Source organism: Rana temporaria, chromosome 3 (assembly GCF_905171775.1).
Source record: "Rana temporaria chromosome 3, aRanTem1.1, whole genome shotgun sequence".
Classification (NCBI taxonomy): Eukaryota; Metazoa; Chordata; class Amphibia; order Anura; family Ranidae; genus Rana; species Rana temporaria.
In genome coordinates, this window is record NC_053491.1 from 348,067,373 (window position 1) to 348,080,409 (window position 13,037).

Sequence of the window (13,037 nt, forward strand, 5' to 3'; positions counted from 1 at the left end):
TTTTACAACACCTTCCTTCCAAGAAAGGCAGTGAAATATGTAGTAATATTTGATTTATTTTTGTCCATGCGCACTGTGTTCTGTGTTTGTTGACACTGTTAGCTCTGGGTGCCTAAAAATATAACAAAGTTAATTCCCGAGGAAGGGCCAAGCTCAATCGGATCTGGATTATAACACGTCTTAGCTGTCTCTCCACAGCCTATCAGTCTTGTAGTTAATCACAATGCAGTTACATTCTAGTTTATCTGCAAAAAAATATATATTTTTATTATTTATTTTTTACTCTTCTGATTACTATTCCTACTGAAAGAGATTGTAAATTAAAATCTGCATCCTTTCAAACCAAATAATAAAATCCAGAATCGATTCAAAAGAGATAACATATGCTTCTTGTATGATCAAAGATAAATAATGTTAAAAGAACGCAATACACCCTCCGTGTTGAAATGGGTCCGCTGTTCTAAAGACTGTTCTGTTTTAGAGACATTTTTCTTGACTTTTTTTTGTTCTCTGTGCATATTTGGCACGAAAAAGCTGTCAGATCTCAAATTACAAGGCGTGTTGTTTGCATGCAAATGTGTACAGTACACACGTACTTGTTCCCCTTGCTCAGGCACACGGACACACTTATGCTCATGAATGATCCCCCCCACCCTCCACCTCCAAACGATCCTAATGCAATAGCATGCCTCCTCTGGTCCCTGTTTCTCTCTGGAGGAAGCTGTAATAGCTATGAGCTGTGTACACTGCTTTGCTTAGCCAGATTTTCGTAATGCTTGGTGATATGAAAGAGGTTCATAGCTGTGTCTTATCTCTGCCTGATTTAACTCTTCTGGTTGCCACCAACGCATGGTGACTTTTGCTCTTTTTTGCTGGGCTGCAGTCCTCTCTCACTACAAACTCTGCATTGGATGGCCTTATCTGTCACTCAGAACCCAGGGAGTGGTGTATTCCAGGGGGATAACATTATCTGAGACTTGCCAGGCACCTCTTTCACAGCAGCAAGTTTGACTTGGCTTGTCTAAACTCCCTGATCGGTTGTTAGGACTCATGTTGAGGAGTCAATCTCGCTACGCTGGAAAATCTTTGCCCTATTCGCGATTTGTTCTTTCAACTTTTGAGGACTCAGAAAAATGCTCAGACCATTGACTTTGCAAGCTACTGAGAAGCCGTTTTCTGAACGAATTCACGCCGAGGAGCTTGTGTTTGATACCTCTTCTCCATCTGACTGCGAGCCTCCAGTCGTGACAACAGGTCTACCAGCGAGGGATGATCAGACAAGGGCAATTTGTATAGAGAAGATTTTTTTCAAGCTTTTTTGTCTGCTTCATCTGATTGGGAGAGCTGTTCGGATTCAAAGTGAAATTTACCCTACTACGAAACCTAGACCCAGAAGGGGGTTTAGGATTTCCTGAAAAGAGGAAACAGGTAGGGTCAAAATGGCAAAAGATATTTGAAGATGCAAAAAAAAAAAAGGGGGAAACTGGAGATGGAAATACAGAGGAACAAAAGGAGTTTGGGGAAAGTGGAATAGAAGGAACTGCTCCTAATTTCATTGTAACCTAATGCTTTCAGTCTCTAAAAGGTATTTGAAGGTCCACTTAACCAATGCAAGAATATACATGTCATCAATGCTATTCAACTGATACTAACACATGTATATTTTGACACGCACAGAAGTTTCTTTAGAGTACTCTGATGCTTTTAGAGATAAGGGCTTTTGTGTTTGTAGAATCTAGGTAACTTGAGTATAATTTTGTGCAAGCCTCATCAATGAAAAGGTGGCATAAAATAGAGGTTGCAGTTTTGTCATAATTTTCTGATATACTGCATTAGCTGGCATTTTTTGCCCCACATCCAAAAGTAGATTGCCCGTATGAAGTCATCGTTTACTATTTAAAATGTGTGTTTCTTTATGATTTAGAAACATTACAGGTTTTCAGGTAAAACGCAGTCAAATCTTTTTCTAATATATTTTAAATATCAAATATCTTATTAAAAACATAATTAACAATTCAGATTGGAGCAGGGTTGCAGGGCTCATCTTTACTTATTCCAACTTTCTCCTATAGGAATTAAAAATGAAAAAGTCAAGTAATACCTTGGCTACCTAAGTTCCTATTTTCTCAAAACAGGTGTGTAACTGATTTTCTGTGTCTGCAATCCTAATATTGGTTTATCGTAAACATATTATGCAATAGTTAAAAAAAAAATACATCTGTTTGTACAATATCACATTAATAATCTCCTTACATCATTCAGAAAAAAAATAAAATTGTAAAATGTGAAAATTTTATTTTTTACAATTTATTTTATTAGCCCCTAAGGCAAAGTACATATTTTTAAATTAATTATTATCAATTTCAAATTTTACCTCTTTTTTTATGTAAAATCATGTGACGCTGTGATACAGTATCACACAAGCAGTCAGAAGGGAAAGGGTTACTTTGCAGAGCACCAAGCCATCTGGCTGGGCTGGTTTGGTATAATCGAGCAGATTATGTTCACAAGACTCAGAGTTTTAAGACTCCTCACCCATAGAGCAACTCAGAAATCTTCGTACAAAGCTAGCAAAAGTCAACTTCTTTTTTTCTCAACTCTGAATGAATAGACTTCCAGAAAAGTACAACTTCATGTTTCTTCACAGACTGATGCGGATGCCATGGTTAATCCAACCGCCACGGTAAGACAAAATACCTATGATCTGGATGGCAATGTGCAGACCAGGGAACAGGCATGAAGTAGGGGGCATTAAACTTCAATGCATCTATTGTATGTATACTTTAAATTAGATTTTTAAAAGGGTTGAAATATAAATCAATAATATAAAATGTAGATTGCCTAGATTAAAAAACAAAATTATGTTTTTCTTGCAATGGATGTCACTGCTGAGACTAAGAGGACATATTCTTGGGTTAAGGAGAAGTTGTTGGTGAGAAAAATTATAAATATTTAAAGACATGAAAAAACATTTTTTTTTTTAAGTTCAAAGGAATCTAGAACTAGCTCTAACAGACCTTTTACACCCCAGAGGCAAATTTTAACTCTTGACAAAGCAGTCAAAATGTTTTTTCTTTCTCTGTTTTCCTGCTCAGGTAATGCACTTAAGCTTCCAGCTTAGCTACACATTTGCCACCATTGTTTTTTTTTGTAATAACACGCAGTTCCACATGTGCTGGATACTGTAAGTGTTTCTGTGGAGTGCCGTGATAAAGTTATTTACTATTGCAGTAATCTCTAGGGTATACTAATTCTGAACATACCATTTCCACAGGCATAAACTGTTACTTAATAGAGTCTGGTATCCAAAAATAACGTCCTGTTTCTTGGGGACATGTCAAACTGTTTTATTGCAGGATTTTAGTTAAAAAAAGCTTTTTACCTAAATATTATTACAGAGAAAATACTCTGAAATGTGTGTGCTTTTTTTTTTTTTTTTTTATGTTTAATGGCAAAGTAAATTTTCAAGAATAATTCACAGCTTTACAGGACATTGTAAACTGGTATGTAAGGTTTGCCATCTGGGCAGCAGCTAAGATTTTACACAGATATAGTGCATTATAGCATGGTTGCTCAAGGGCCAGATTACTGTTAGATGCTCCATGCCTGTTTAGAATGAGTTTATGCAGAATGGTTGTGTAACCAATGTCACCAGTGTTTAGCAATCAATGTAACACATTTGATTGCAAGGTAGCATGGTAAGTTTATAAAAAAAAAATACTGGAAGTGTGAAATCTTTGGCATGCACAATCATAAATGTGAGTGATGGTACAGTTGTTGCTACATGCATGGGCATAATAGATGGTTATTATGACTAAGTGCTAAAGGGAAGCTAGGAGTGTAAAAACGATGAATGATTTCAACTAATTACCTTGCTGGCTTGGAAAACCATTAAATGAAGTGTAAGTGTTTTTGCAATCATTAACTCGAACGTGAGGATTCCATACGTTGACTTGGCTTGCAACTTTTTTTTTTTTTTTCTCAATGATATAATTTAAAGCTGTGGGCATACACTGTGCTGGAATCTCCTTTAGTAATTCTCCACTAATAGGATTGTACTGGATAGTGCGATGTAGTCACTAGCATTCTGCAGTGTGTGGAAATTGTGTCATGTGTTTATTTATTCTTAGACTAGTGATATGGAATTTGGATGTTACCTAATTTTCTGGCTGACAGGTTGTAAGAATGAAACTTTCCTTTTATTCATACTGAAACCCTTTGCTCAACTATTTAAATCAAAATATTAAAATGAATTGTGTTTTCTCACTTTTTTGGATTAGACTTTAATCGCTTTACAACTTGAGTTGTAATTTGCAAAAAAATTGGCAACATTTATGTCTGGTGGCAGAGGATGGGCGTAACAGGGGAGTGGCCATGTGTTTGGCAGGGGAAGTCTTTTCAGAGTTAACTTTATTGGGTGCCCCTTTAAAATGCAATCAGACCCCTTTACAGTACATTAACTACTGGTAAATGTTAATACTGGCAGGTTTGTGAACAGGTGTTGTGCTGCCATATAGAGTTGTATGAAGCAATGGAATGATTATTAGAGTGTTTTTTCAGTCTAAATGTTTTTTGATAGAGAAGGGAAAGTTTAGTACCTTTTATTTTTTACTGCTATCCGGGGACTTGTTAAAGTTATTTTTACTTAACATTGTCCCAGTGACCATGGTTTTACCAGACTAGAAGTGAGAGAAAATCTGCAAAAGGGGCAAAAAAAGCAATACAATTCTGACGCAGTTCTACCTTTACCTACTCTACTAAAAATAGTACTTTTATTTCTGTCGATTGTTGTTTTAGATTTTCTTTCACTTCCTGTCTGGTAAAAGCTCTGTCAACAGGATGAGGAAGATCTTCCTAACAAACCTTTAGATATCAGAAAAAACCCAACAGGTGTTCAAATCTCCCTTCTCTATTTCAAGATATAAACGAATTTTGATGTATACTTTTGTTTTTTTTTACAACACCTTTAATTTAATGACTAGCCCCTGTAATATTTATTAGACAATCACTGTTAAGTGATAAACTCTAACTAAAAAAAGTTCTAAGATCAGGATAATTTGGAAATGAGTACAGAAAATCTACACCGCTTAAATTTGTGGTCAAACATCATGTTTGTTGAGACCCAATTCTTATGCCGTGTACACACGACCGTTTTTCGGGTTCTAAAAAAATGACATTTTTTTTAATGTCTTAAAAACGACCGTGTGTGGGCTCCAGAGCATTTTTCACGATCTAAAAAATGGGCGTTAAAAATTTCGAACATGCTCTATTTTTTTACAACGTTTTTAAGGTTGTAAAAAATGGTCTTGTGTGGGCTTTAACGACTTGAAAAAAACATGCATGCTCAGAAGCAAGTTATGAGATGGGAGCGCTCGTTCTGGTAAAACTACCGTTCGTAATGGAGTAAGCACATTCATCACGCTGTAACAGACTGAAAAGCGTGAATCGTCTTTTACTAACACGAAATCAGCAAAAGCAGCCCCAAGGGTGGTGCCATCCAAATGGAACTTCCCCTTTATAGTGCCATCGTATGTGTTGTTCGTCACCGCGCTTTGCTAGAGCATTTTTTTTCACGATCGTGTGTAGGCAAGGCCGTTTTAATGATGGGGTTGAAAAAAACTTTTTTTTTCTAGACCCTTAAAAACATTGGGCCAGATCCTCATAGCAAAAACGCCGGCGTATCTACTGATACGCCAGCGTACTTTCAAATTACCCGCGTCGTATCTTTAGTTTGAATCCTCAAACCAAGATACAACGGCATCTGGGTTTGATCCGACAGGCGTACGGCTTCGTACACCTTCGGATCGTAGATGCAAATCTTCGGCGTCCGCTGGGTGGAGTTTGTGCCGTTTTCCGCGTTGGGTATGCAAATTAGCTTTTTCCCGACGATCCACGAACGTACGCGCGGCCGTCGCATTCTCTTACGTCGTCTCTAGTCGGCTTTTTCTGGCATATAGTTAAAGCTGCTATTTTGCGGCGTATAGATAGACTTGCCATGTTAAGTATGGCTGTCGTTCCCGTGTCGAAATTTGAATATTTTTTTTTGCGTAAGTCGTCTGTGAATAGGGATGGACGTAAGTCACGTCTAAGTTAAAAAAATGACGTTGTTGTGACGTCATTTCGCGCAAAGCACGGCGGGAAATTTCGAAACGGAACATGCGCAGTTCAATCGGCACGGGGACGCGCTTCATTTAAATGAATCACGCCCCCTACCCGCCGATTTGAATTACGCGCCGAGAGATACACTACACCGCCGTAACTTACGGCGCGAAATATTCCTGGATTCGACTTAAAGCCAGGTAAGATACGGCGGCGTAGTGTATCTCTGATACGCTGCGCCTGTCTAAATGTATGTGAATCTGCCCCATTGTTTTTTAGAACCCGAAAAACGGTCGTGTGTACGCGGCATCAGTATTTTGTTTGGACCCCAGTTTTGGTTTGCTACTTGTCAAAAAAACATACAGTATATTGCAGTTCTGAAAACCAGAGGGTCAAAAAACTTATGCTGGTTCCCCATTGGTTGTACACCTCAGCTGTAGGAAACTGCTTGGTGCATTTCCTCTTTATTGAGGGTTTATCCATGCAACAAGGATACACTATAGAGTAGAGTATAGACAATCGTGTGACTTTCCATGATGGCTCATACACCTCCAGTGCAACCATAAAGATGTCTTTGATTTGCCCTGTTGATGCTCCATTTAGTTTATATATTGTTTGTGAATTTTTTAATAAATACAGCAGCAATCTACAAGCAGCGGTAAATTTTTGTTTTGCTTTTTAACAGTTTGCATATGCAGGGTAACTGTCACAAATCTTAAAACAGGGACTTCTGAGCAAAAGTCTCAATTTTGAACCCATTCACACCTATGTATGCACACCTAGCACATATCAATGCATACTGTAGCTGTGCAAACTGGCAATATATAAATCATTTATAATAATAACAATAATAATAAACACAGGAAGCCATTGTTTTAAATGGTGCTAATTCCCATATGTTTAAAGCGTGGACATATGTTTTTTTTTTATGCATCTGCATACATCATGGGGCCTATTCATGTATGTGAAAATACACACACAAAGGTTTGAATTTGGCCTTTGATATCCATGATCAGTGTTCAGGCTTCATTTTTGAACTGTCAGAAAGTAAAAGGCAAACTCTGTTGTAATACAGAATGGCCTTCGTTAAAACCCTGGTGTAAAGTCAGTATTTAGGCTTCTTTTATTTGTTTGTAGTAAGAACACATCTCCTTTTTGACCAAAACGTAGCACTCCTTAAAGTGGTTGTAAACGACCACCTTGTAAAACAACCTATTTAGTTTAAAATAGGAATGAACGGAAAAACAGTTGTGTATAGATATAAAAATACATTATAAATACCTTGTTCCCTTTTTTATTAGTTATTACTTTCCCTCTGTGCTCAGCTGCATATGAGCTGGGGGAGGAGAAGCAGCAGTACACTAAGCTTCCTAGTAAATAGCTGTACAAGGGGGTGGGGGGGTGTCAGGACAAGTCGGATCATTGGAGGACAGCACGCTGAGTTCCCAGCATAGCTAGAGAACTGAGCATTATGTGTTTTTAATAGGAAAGCAAGGGGGCCAGAAAGAACACTAGGAATTTTGCATAAAGGAAGCAATACAAAGAGAACTGCATAATTTCTCATACAAGTGCATGGTACAGCAGGCACATATCAGGAATATTAAATGTTGGGGTAAAAAACAAACATAACGCAGATGGCCACCATATCAAACCATGGGGTACCAAAGCTGTATAAGATCATACAGAAACTGCATACAGGCTACCATTCCATAGCCTTTTATTTGGTAAAGGTACCCATTGGGCCCTAAAGTAGGGGCACTCTCAGTGATTCTCTCCTTGTATATGGGAATCCAAAGCTGGCAGCAGTTTTTTTTTAATTGTGTTTGTTCCCTTAGCGCTAACAACTTGATAAAAATGAATGTTCTTTAGCAAGGCACATACATTCCATATTAATAATTATGCTACCAAAATGAGTGTGTGTTGTAAATTGCCTTTAGCATTGCTCGTATTTCTTCTTGCCAGGGGTTGCCATTTTACTGAAGCCCAGAGCCCCTGGGCAGCATTAAATCTTTATGCTGTCAGCAGATTGGCCTCTACAAATTCAGCACAGTGCCTAAAAATAGAGAGCAATTGAGCATGTGCAGAGCAGTATGAGATAGTAAATTACTGGATTATAAACAGTATAGGCAGGTAATGTTTTACATAGCTACACCTGCAAAAGGAGCCAGAATGAAGTAAGCTAGCAGGACTTAATTATCTGACTAAAGTTACACTTGTTTGATACTAACGGGCAAAAAGTCTAATCGTTTAAGTGTTTTGCAGTGAAAGATTTACAGGTCTCAAAATGGTTATTAATGTAACTAAACATGTTTGGAATTAACTGTGACCAGACCCTTGGTATCTGCAATTGAATACTATAACCATAGGTTGTTGTGGTTAGGGTGTCGTATATCTTTGGGTGAACTGGAGACTTTATCAATTATCATGGTAGCTTCCAGTTTCCTTGAATCTTCATTCTATTTTGTCATCCTAATGACTGCAAATTACCTGACAAATTTCTACGTGTCTAGACAAAAGAGAGAGCACATATTTATGGTTGGTAAACAATTATGACACATAATAGTTATAGATATACAGCATATGTGTTAATCTTTGATATGGGATTCATTCTTAAAGCTCTACGAAGCCAGAAAATAAAGTCTGAAACTGGGATATTATAAATTACCATATTTGCCAGCATATAAGGTGGCTGGGCACATAAGACGACCCCCTAATATGCAGTTTAAAACAATGGTTTTGTGCTCTACTCACCGTATAAGATGACCCCCTTGTGCGGTAATACCGTTCAAAAACGAAGAGGCCGCAGCCCGCCGGATGCTCTGTAATGCTGTATGTAATTTAGTATGTGCGCCGCTCAGCCAATCCCGGCAGGCGATGCACTCTGTTGATGACTACAGAGCCTGCTAAGCCTGCTCGGATTGAAGTAACAACCTCTGCCAATCCGAGCAGGCTACATAATGATATCTATTGGGCAGCTGCTTCACCCGGCATATAAGACGACCCCTGGTTTTTGGCTGTGTAATTCCGGTCTAAAAGGTCATCTTATACCCCGGAAAAAACGGTATTAAACTTATCGACCGCTGTGATGGTGGCCCTGTATAAATCCAGAGAACAGACACCACTTCCGTCTTTGAGGAACAGAACTACAAAGACTCTTCCTTTTTGGTTGCCTTTTAAAAAAAAAAAAAAAACTTGTTCTCACCCCTGTCTGGTTCAAGCTGCACCCCTACAATTTATCTCTGTGTCCCGTTTGAATAGATTAAATAGTCCATAACATTCAGGTTTGTTTAGCCAGAGTACATGGGATCTTACCAAATTTTTATGTAAATTCATTCTTGGTTATGCATGATATTTGCAACATGCATTATGATTATGATATGATTGTATTCTATGTATCTTTTTGCCTTGTTTTATTTCTAAAAACTTCAGACATTCTGAGCCAGTAGGCTAGAAGGAGCATGCAGTAAATTAAGTTACAACCGATCTGCATGCTTGTTGAATGTCAGTGACCCAAAAAGATTTGAAGACATCAGCATGACAACAAAGCTATTAGCATTTTTAGAAGGAGGCAGCAACTTACTTTAAAGTGAAGCTATGTCTTATCCATGAAACGTCACTTTCCCAGCAGATTTTAGTTACTGTATTTATTGGCGTATAACACTCACTTTTGTACTCTGAAAATAGAGGGTAAACTGTGCCTGCGTGTTATACGCAGGGAGCTGTGGCAAGTTCTTTTTCCTGAAACTTCCCTCTTAAAGTTAGGGTGCGTGTTATACGCCGATAAATACGGTACTTTTCTTTCACTCCTATGCCGACCTCAATACTCTGTCTAATTGGGCAACTATGTGGCAGATGAGGTTTAATGTTGATAAATGTAAAGTTATGCACTTGGGGGGCTAAGAATATGCATGCATCATACATACTAGGGGTCGTACAACTGGGGGAATCCGTAGTGGAGAAGGATCTGGGGGTTTTGGTAGATCATAAGCTCAATAATGGCATGCAATGCCAAGCTGCGGTTTCCAAAGCGAGCAAAGTCCTTTCTTGTATTAAGAGAGGTATGGACTCCAGAAAGAGCGATATCATTTTTCCCCTGTACAAATCATTAGTAAGACATCATCTGGATTATGCAGTTAAGTTTTGAGCCCCAGTTCTCAAAAAGGATATTGGGGAACTGGAGAAAGTGCAGAGAGGGCAACCAAGCTGATAAGAGGCATGGAGGAGCTCAGCTATGAGGAACGATTAGAGGAACTGAGAAGAGGTGATTAAGGGGGGATATTATCAACATGTACAAATATATAAGGCCAACACAAAGGACAAGGGGGCACTCTTTATGTCTAGAGGAAAGGAGATTTCACCTCCAAATACGGAAAGGTTTCTTCACAGTAAGAGCTGTGAAAATGTGGAATAGACTCCCTCCAGAGGTGGTTCTGCCCAGCTCAGTAGATTGCTTTAAGAAAGCCCTGGATTCTTTCCTAAATGTACATAATTTAACTGGGTACTGACATTTATAGGTAAATTTAATCCGGGGAATATCCGATTGCCTCTCGGGGGATCAGGAAGGAATTTTTTCCCCTGCTGTAGCAAATTGGATCATGCTCTGCTGGGGTTTTTCGCCTTCCTCTGGATTAACTGTGGTTATAGAATTGGATATATGGGATTGTATGATATTATTATTGTTATTATTATTTTTTTATGGTTGAACTGGATGGACTTGTGTCTTTTTTCAGTCTGACTAACTATGTAACTATGTAACATCACTCAATGCAAGAAAGACAACCCTATGTAAGTAAAAACATTTTCTCCAGTTAAAGCTTACACTGTTGCCCCAACCCCATGTGAACATACAGGGCCAATCACCAAGCACATGCACTGTCACATGGAGTAAGTCACATGCCCCTCCATCCCCTAACGTACCAGATATTTTTGTTACTTCTGACAGCAGAACATAGCAGCAGGGGGGGTGAAAATGGGAGGGTGGGTATGTGCTGCTAGGTAATTAGGCTTTAAAGAGCACCTGTTTCTTTTCCCTGCATAGCAAAAGCACGGGGTTGCCTTAAGCTAACATTTTGGTTTGACAAAGAAAAATGAAGGACCTAAATAACTAAAAGTTTAGGATATCTTGAAACAGCTGCAATTTAAAATAAGCAAGAGGCCAAAGAGGAAAACAATATTTAAGTTAAAGATCTCTTTAATTGCTACAGGGGTCCACCCAGGTGAGGGACATGTCAGACTAGCAATCGATCAATCTGCCAGCAGCAGGATTGCTATGAAGGACACAGAAGGGCAGTAGATAACTCATATGACTGCATGTGTCACTTCCTTGCCAGCTGAATGATGGAGGCTTTGCTCACTTGCGAGTGATCTAAATTTTACAGTGTTTTTTTCAGCAAGGGAGCCATGTCTTGCTGACAAGGAGAGACACGTGCATTGACTGTTTTCAATGCACATTTTGGTGATCCAATAGCTGGCCAGTGACAAAATTGCTAGTGTGACAGGGGCCAAACAGATGTCAAATAAACTGTTACAATATTGAATTACTAATACCAAGGCCTTGGTCACAGTTACACCAAACAACATGTTCACTATGGAAACTCATAACTTGGGTCCAAGGTCTTAAGATAACTTATTTGTTACAGAGTTTTATCATGCTTAAAATGATGGTTGTAGCCAATGAAGTTCTTTGTCAGTACCTATGTGTGTTCTTCTGAGGGTTAAGTTTTTGGGGAAGTAAGTCAAATTAACAGATGTGCTGTTAGGAATTCCAATGAGCTGAAATGGATTTATGACTCCATTGTCTACAAGAAAATGCCTAGAAGGGATGGAAGTAAAACTATGCCTACATTTATGTTGTAAAAGTTGGAGTTAGTCCAACTTTTGTTCGTTAGCGGTACCCAAGACTTAGCCATTTAGTGCACTTCTGTATGCAGTGGGTGCAAATTCAGACCATCTACTTAACAGTTTTACTATACTTGTTATGATGATCACAATTGTTGCTATAGTGACAATACTTGTTCTACCCTATAACCTTTAATAAGCACTGACATGATTTTTTAAGAGCATTTGGGAGAATTTACTAAACCTGGAGCAGACAGAATCTTAAACAGTTATGCATTGTAACCAATCCACTTTAGCTTATTCACATAAGCTTTAAAAATGAAAGATAGAAGCTGCTTGGTTGACAAGCACAGATGCTCCAGATTCTGTCCGCTTCAGTAAATTTGCCTCATTCTGTTTTTACTATTCTTTGGAGTTAGTCAATGTGGCTGATTTATTAAAACTGAAGAGTGCAAAATCTGGTGCAGCTGTGCATGGTAGCCAATCAGCTTCTAACTTGTGCTTGTTCAATGAAGCTTTGACATAATAACCTGGAAGCTGATTGGTTTCTTTGTAGAGCTGCACTAGATTTTGCACTTTCCAGTTTTCATAAATCAACCCTATAATGTTTGTCTCGGTCTTTAAATGTTCTTTTTCACCACTGGGATTGGTGCAATAGAACATAACATAACATAACATAACATAGTACATAATATGGAAAAGATTTTTCTTTTTGTGCTATGAATAGGCAATGATTTTGTTACAATGCCCATTCACACGTTATCCAACACAAATTGAGTACATCGAGTACTTGGGTAAATTGTCACCAATGTTCTTTTGGGAGGATTAATGCAGTGGCAAAGGCTCAAAACAAAGTTTGGAGAGGTACACGGTTGTATTGTCACAGTATCTGTATTTCAGCTCACTCATTCTTGTGAATTACATAAACTGTACCTGTCACACTGGTTGGGTGGGATTGGCATACCGCTACCTACAATGGTTGCAACTTTGGAACTTTTGGATTCCCCAACCTATCATCAGAATGTTCAATGGACCAAGTGAGCTTCCACACACTGGTCAGATTTTGCTCTGGTAACCTTTTCTGCCCACCCAAAGTGTCT

At 38.5% G+C, this 13,037-nt stretch overlaps 1 protein-coding gene across 8 annotated transcripts in view; it reads left to right on the plus strand.

The window, feature by feature from the left end:
* Positions 1-612: 612 nt before the first annotated feature.
* Positions 613-13,037, plus strand: part of NTF3 (neurotrophin 3) — a 119,113-nt gene continuing 106,688 nt past the window's right edge. For 2 of the 8 annotated variants that reach the window (XM_040345147.1, XM_040345149.1), the window contains exon 1: positions 613-1,428. Coding sequence is in view for 1 of the 8 variants with exons in the window: in XM_040345141.1 (XP_040201075.1) it covers positions 2,663-2,683 (21 nt within the window). In the remaining 7 variants the exon portion in view is untranslated. Of the gene's footprint in view, positions 1,586-2,302; positions 2,684-13,037 lie in introns of those variants that run through there. The other 6 variants (XM_040345142.1, XM_040345146.1, XM_040345143.1 and 3 more) reach the window with 4 other exon arrangements.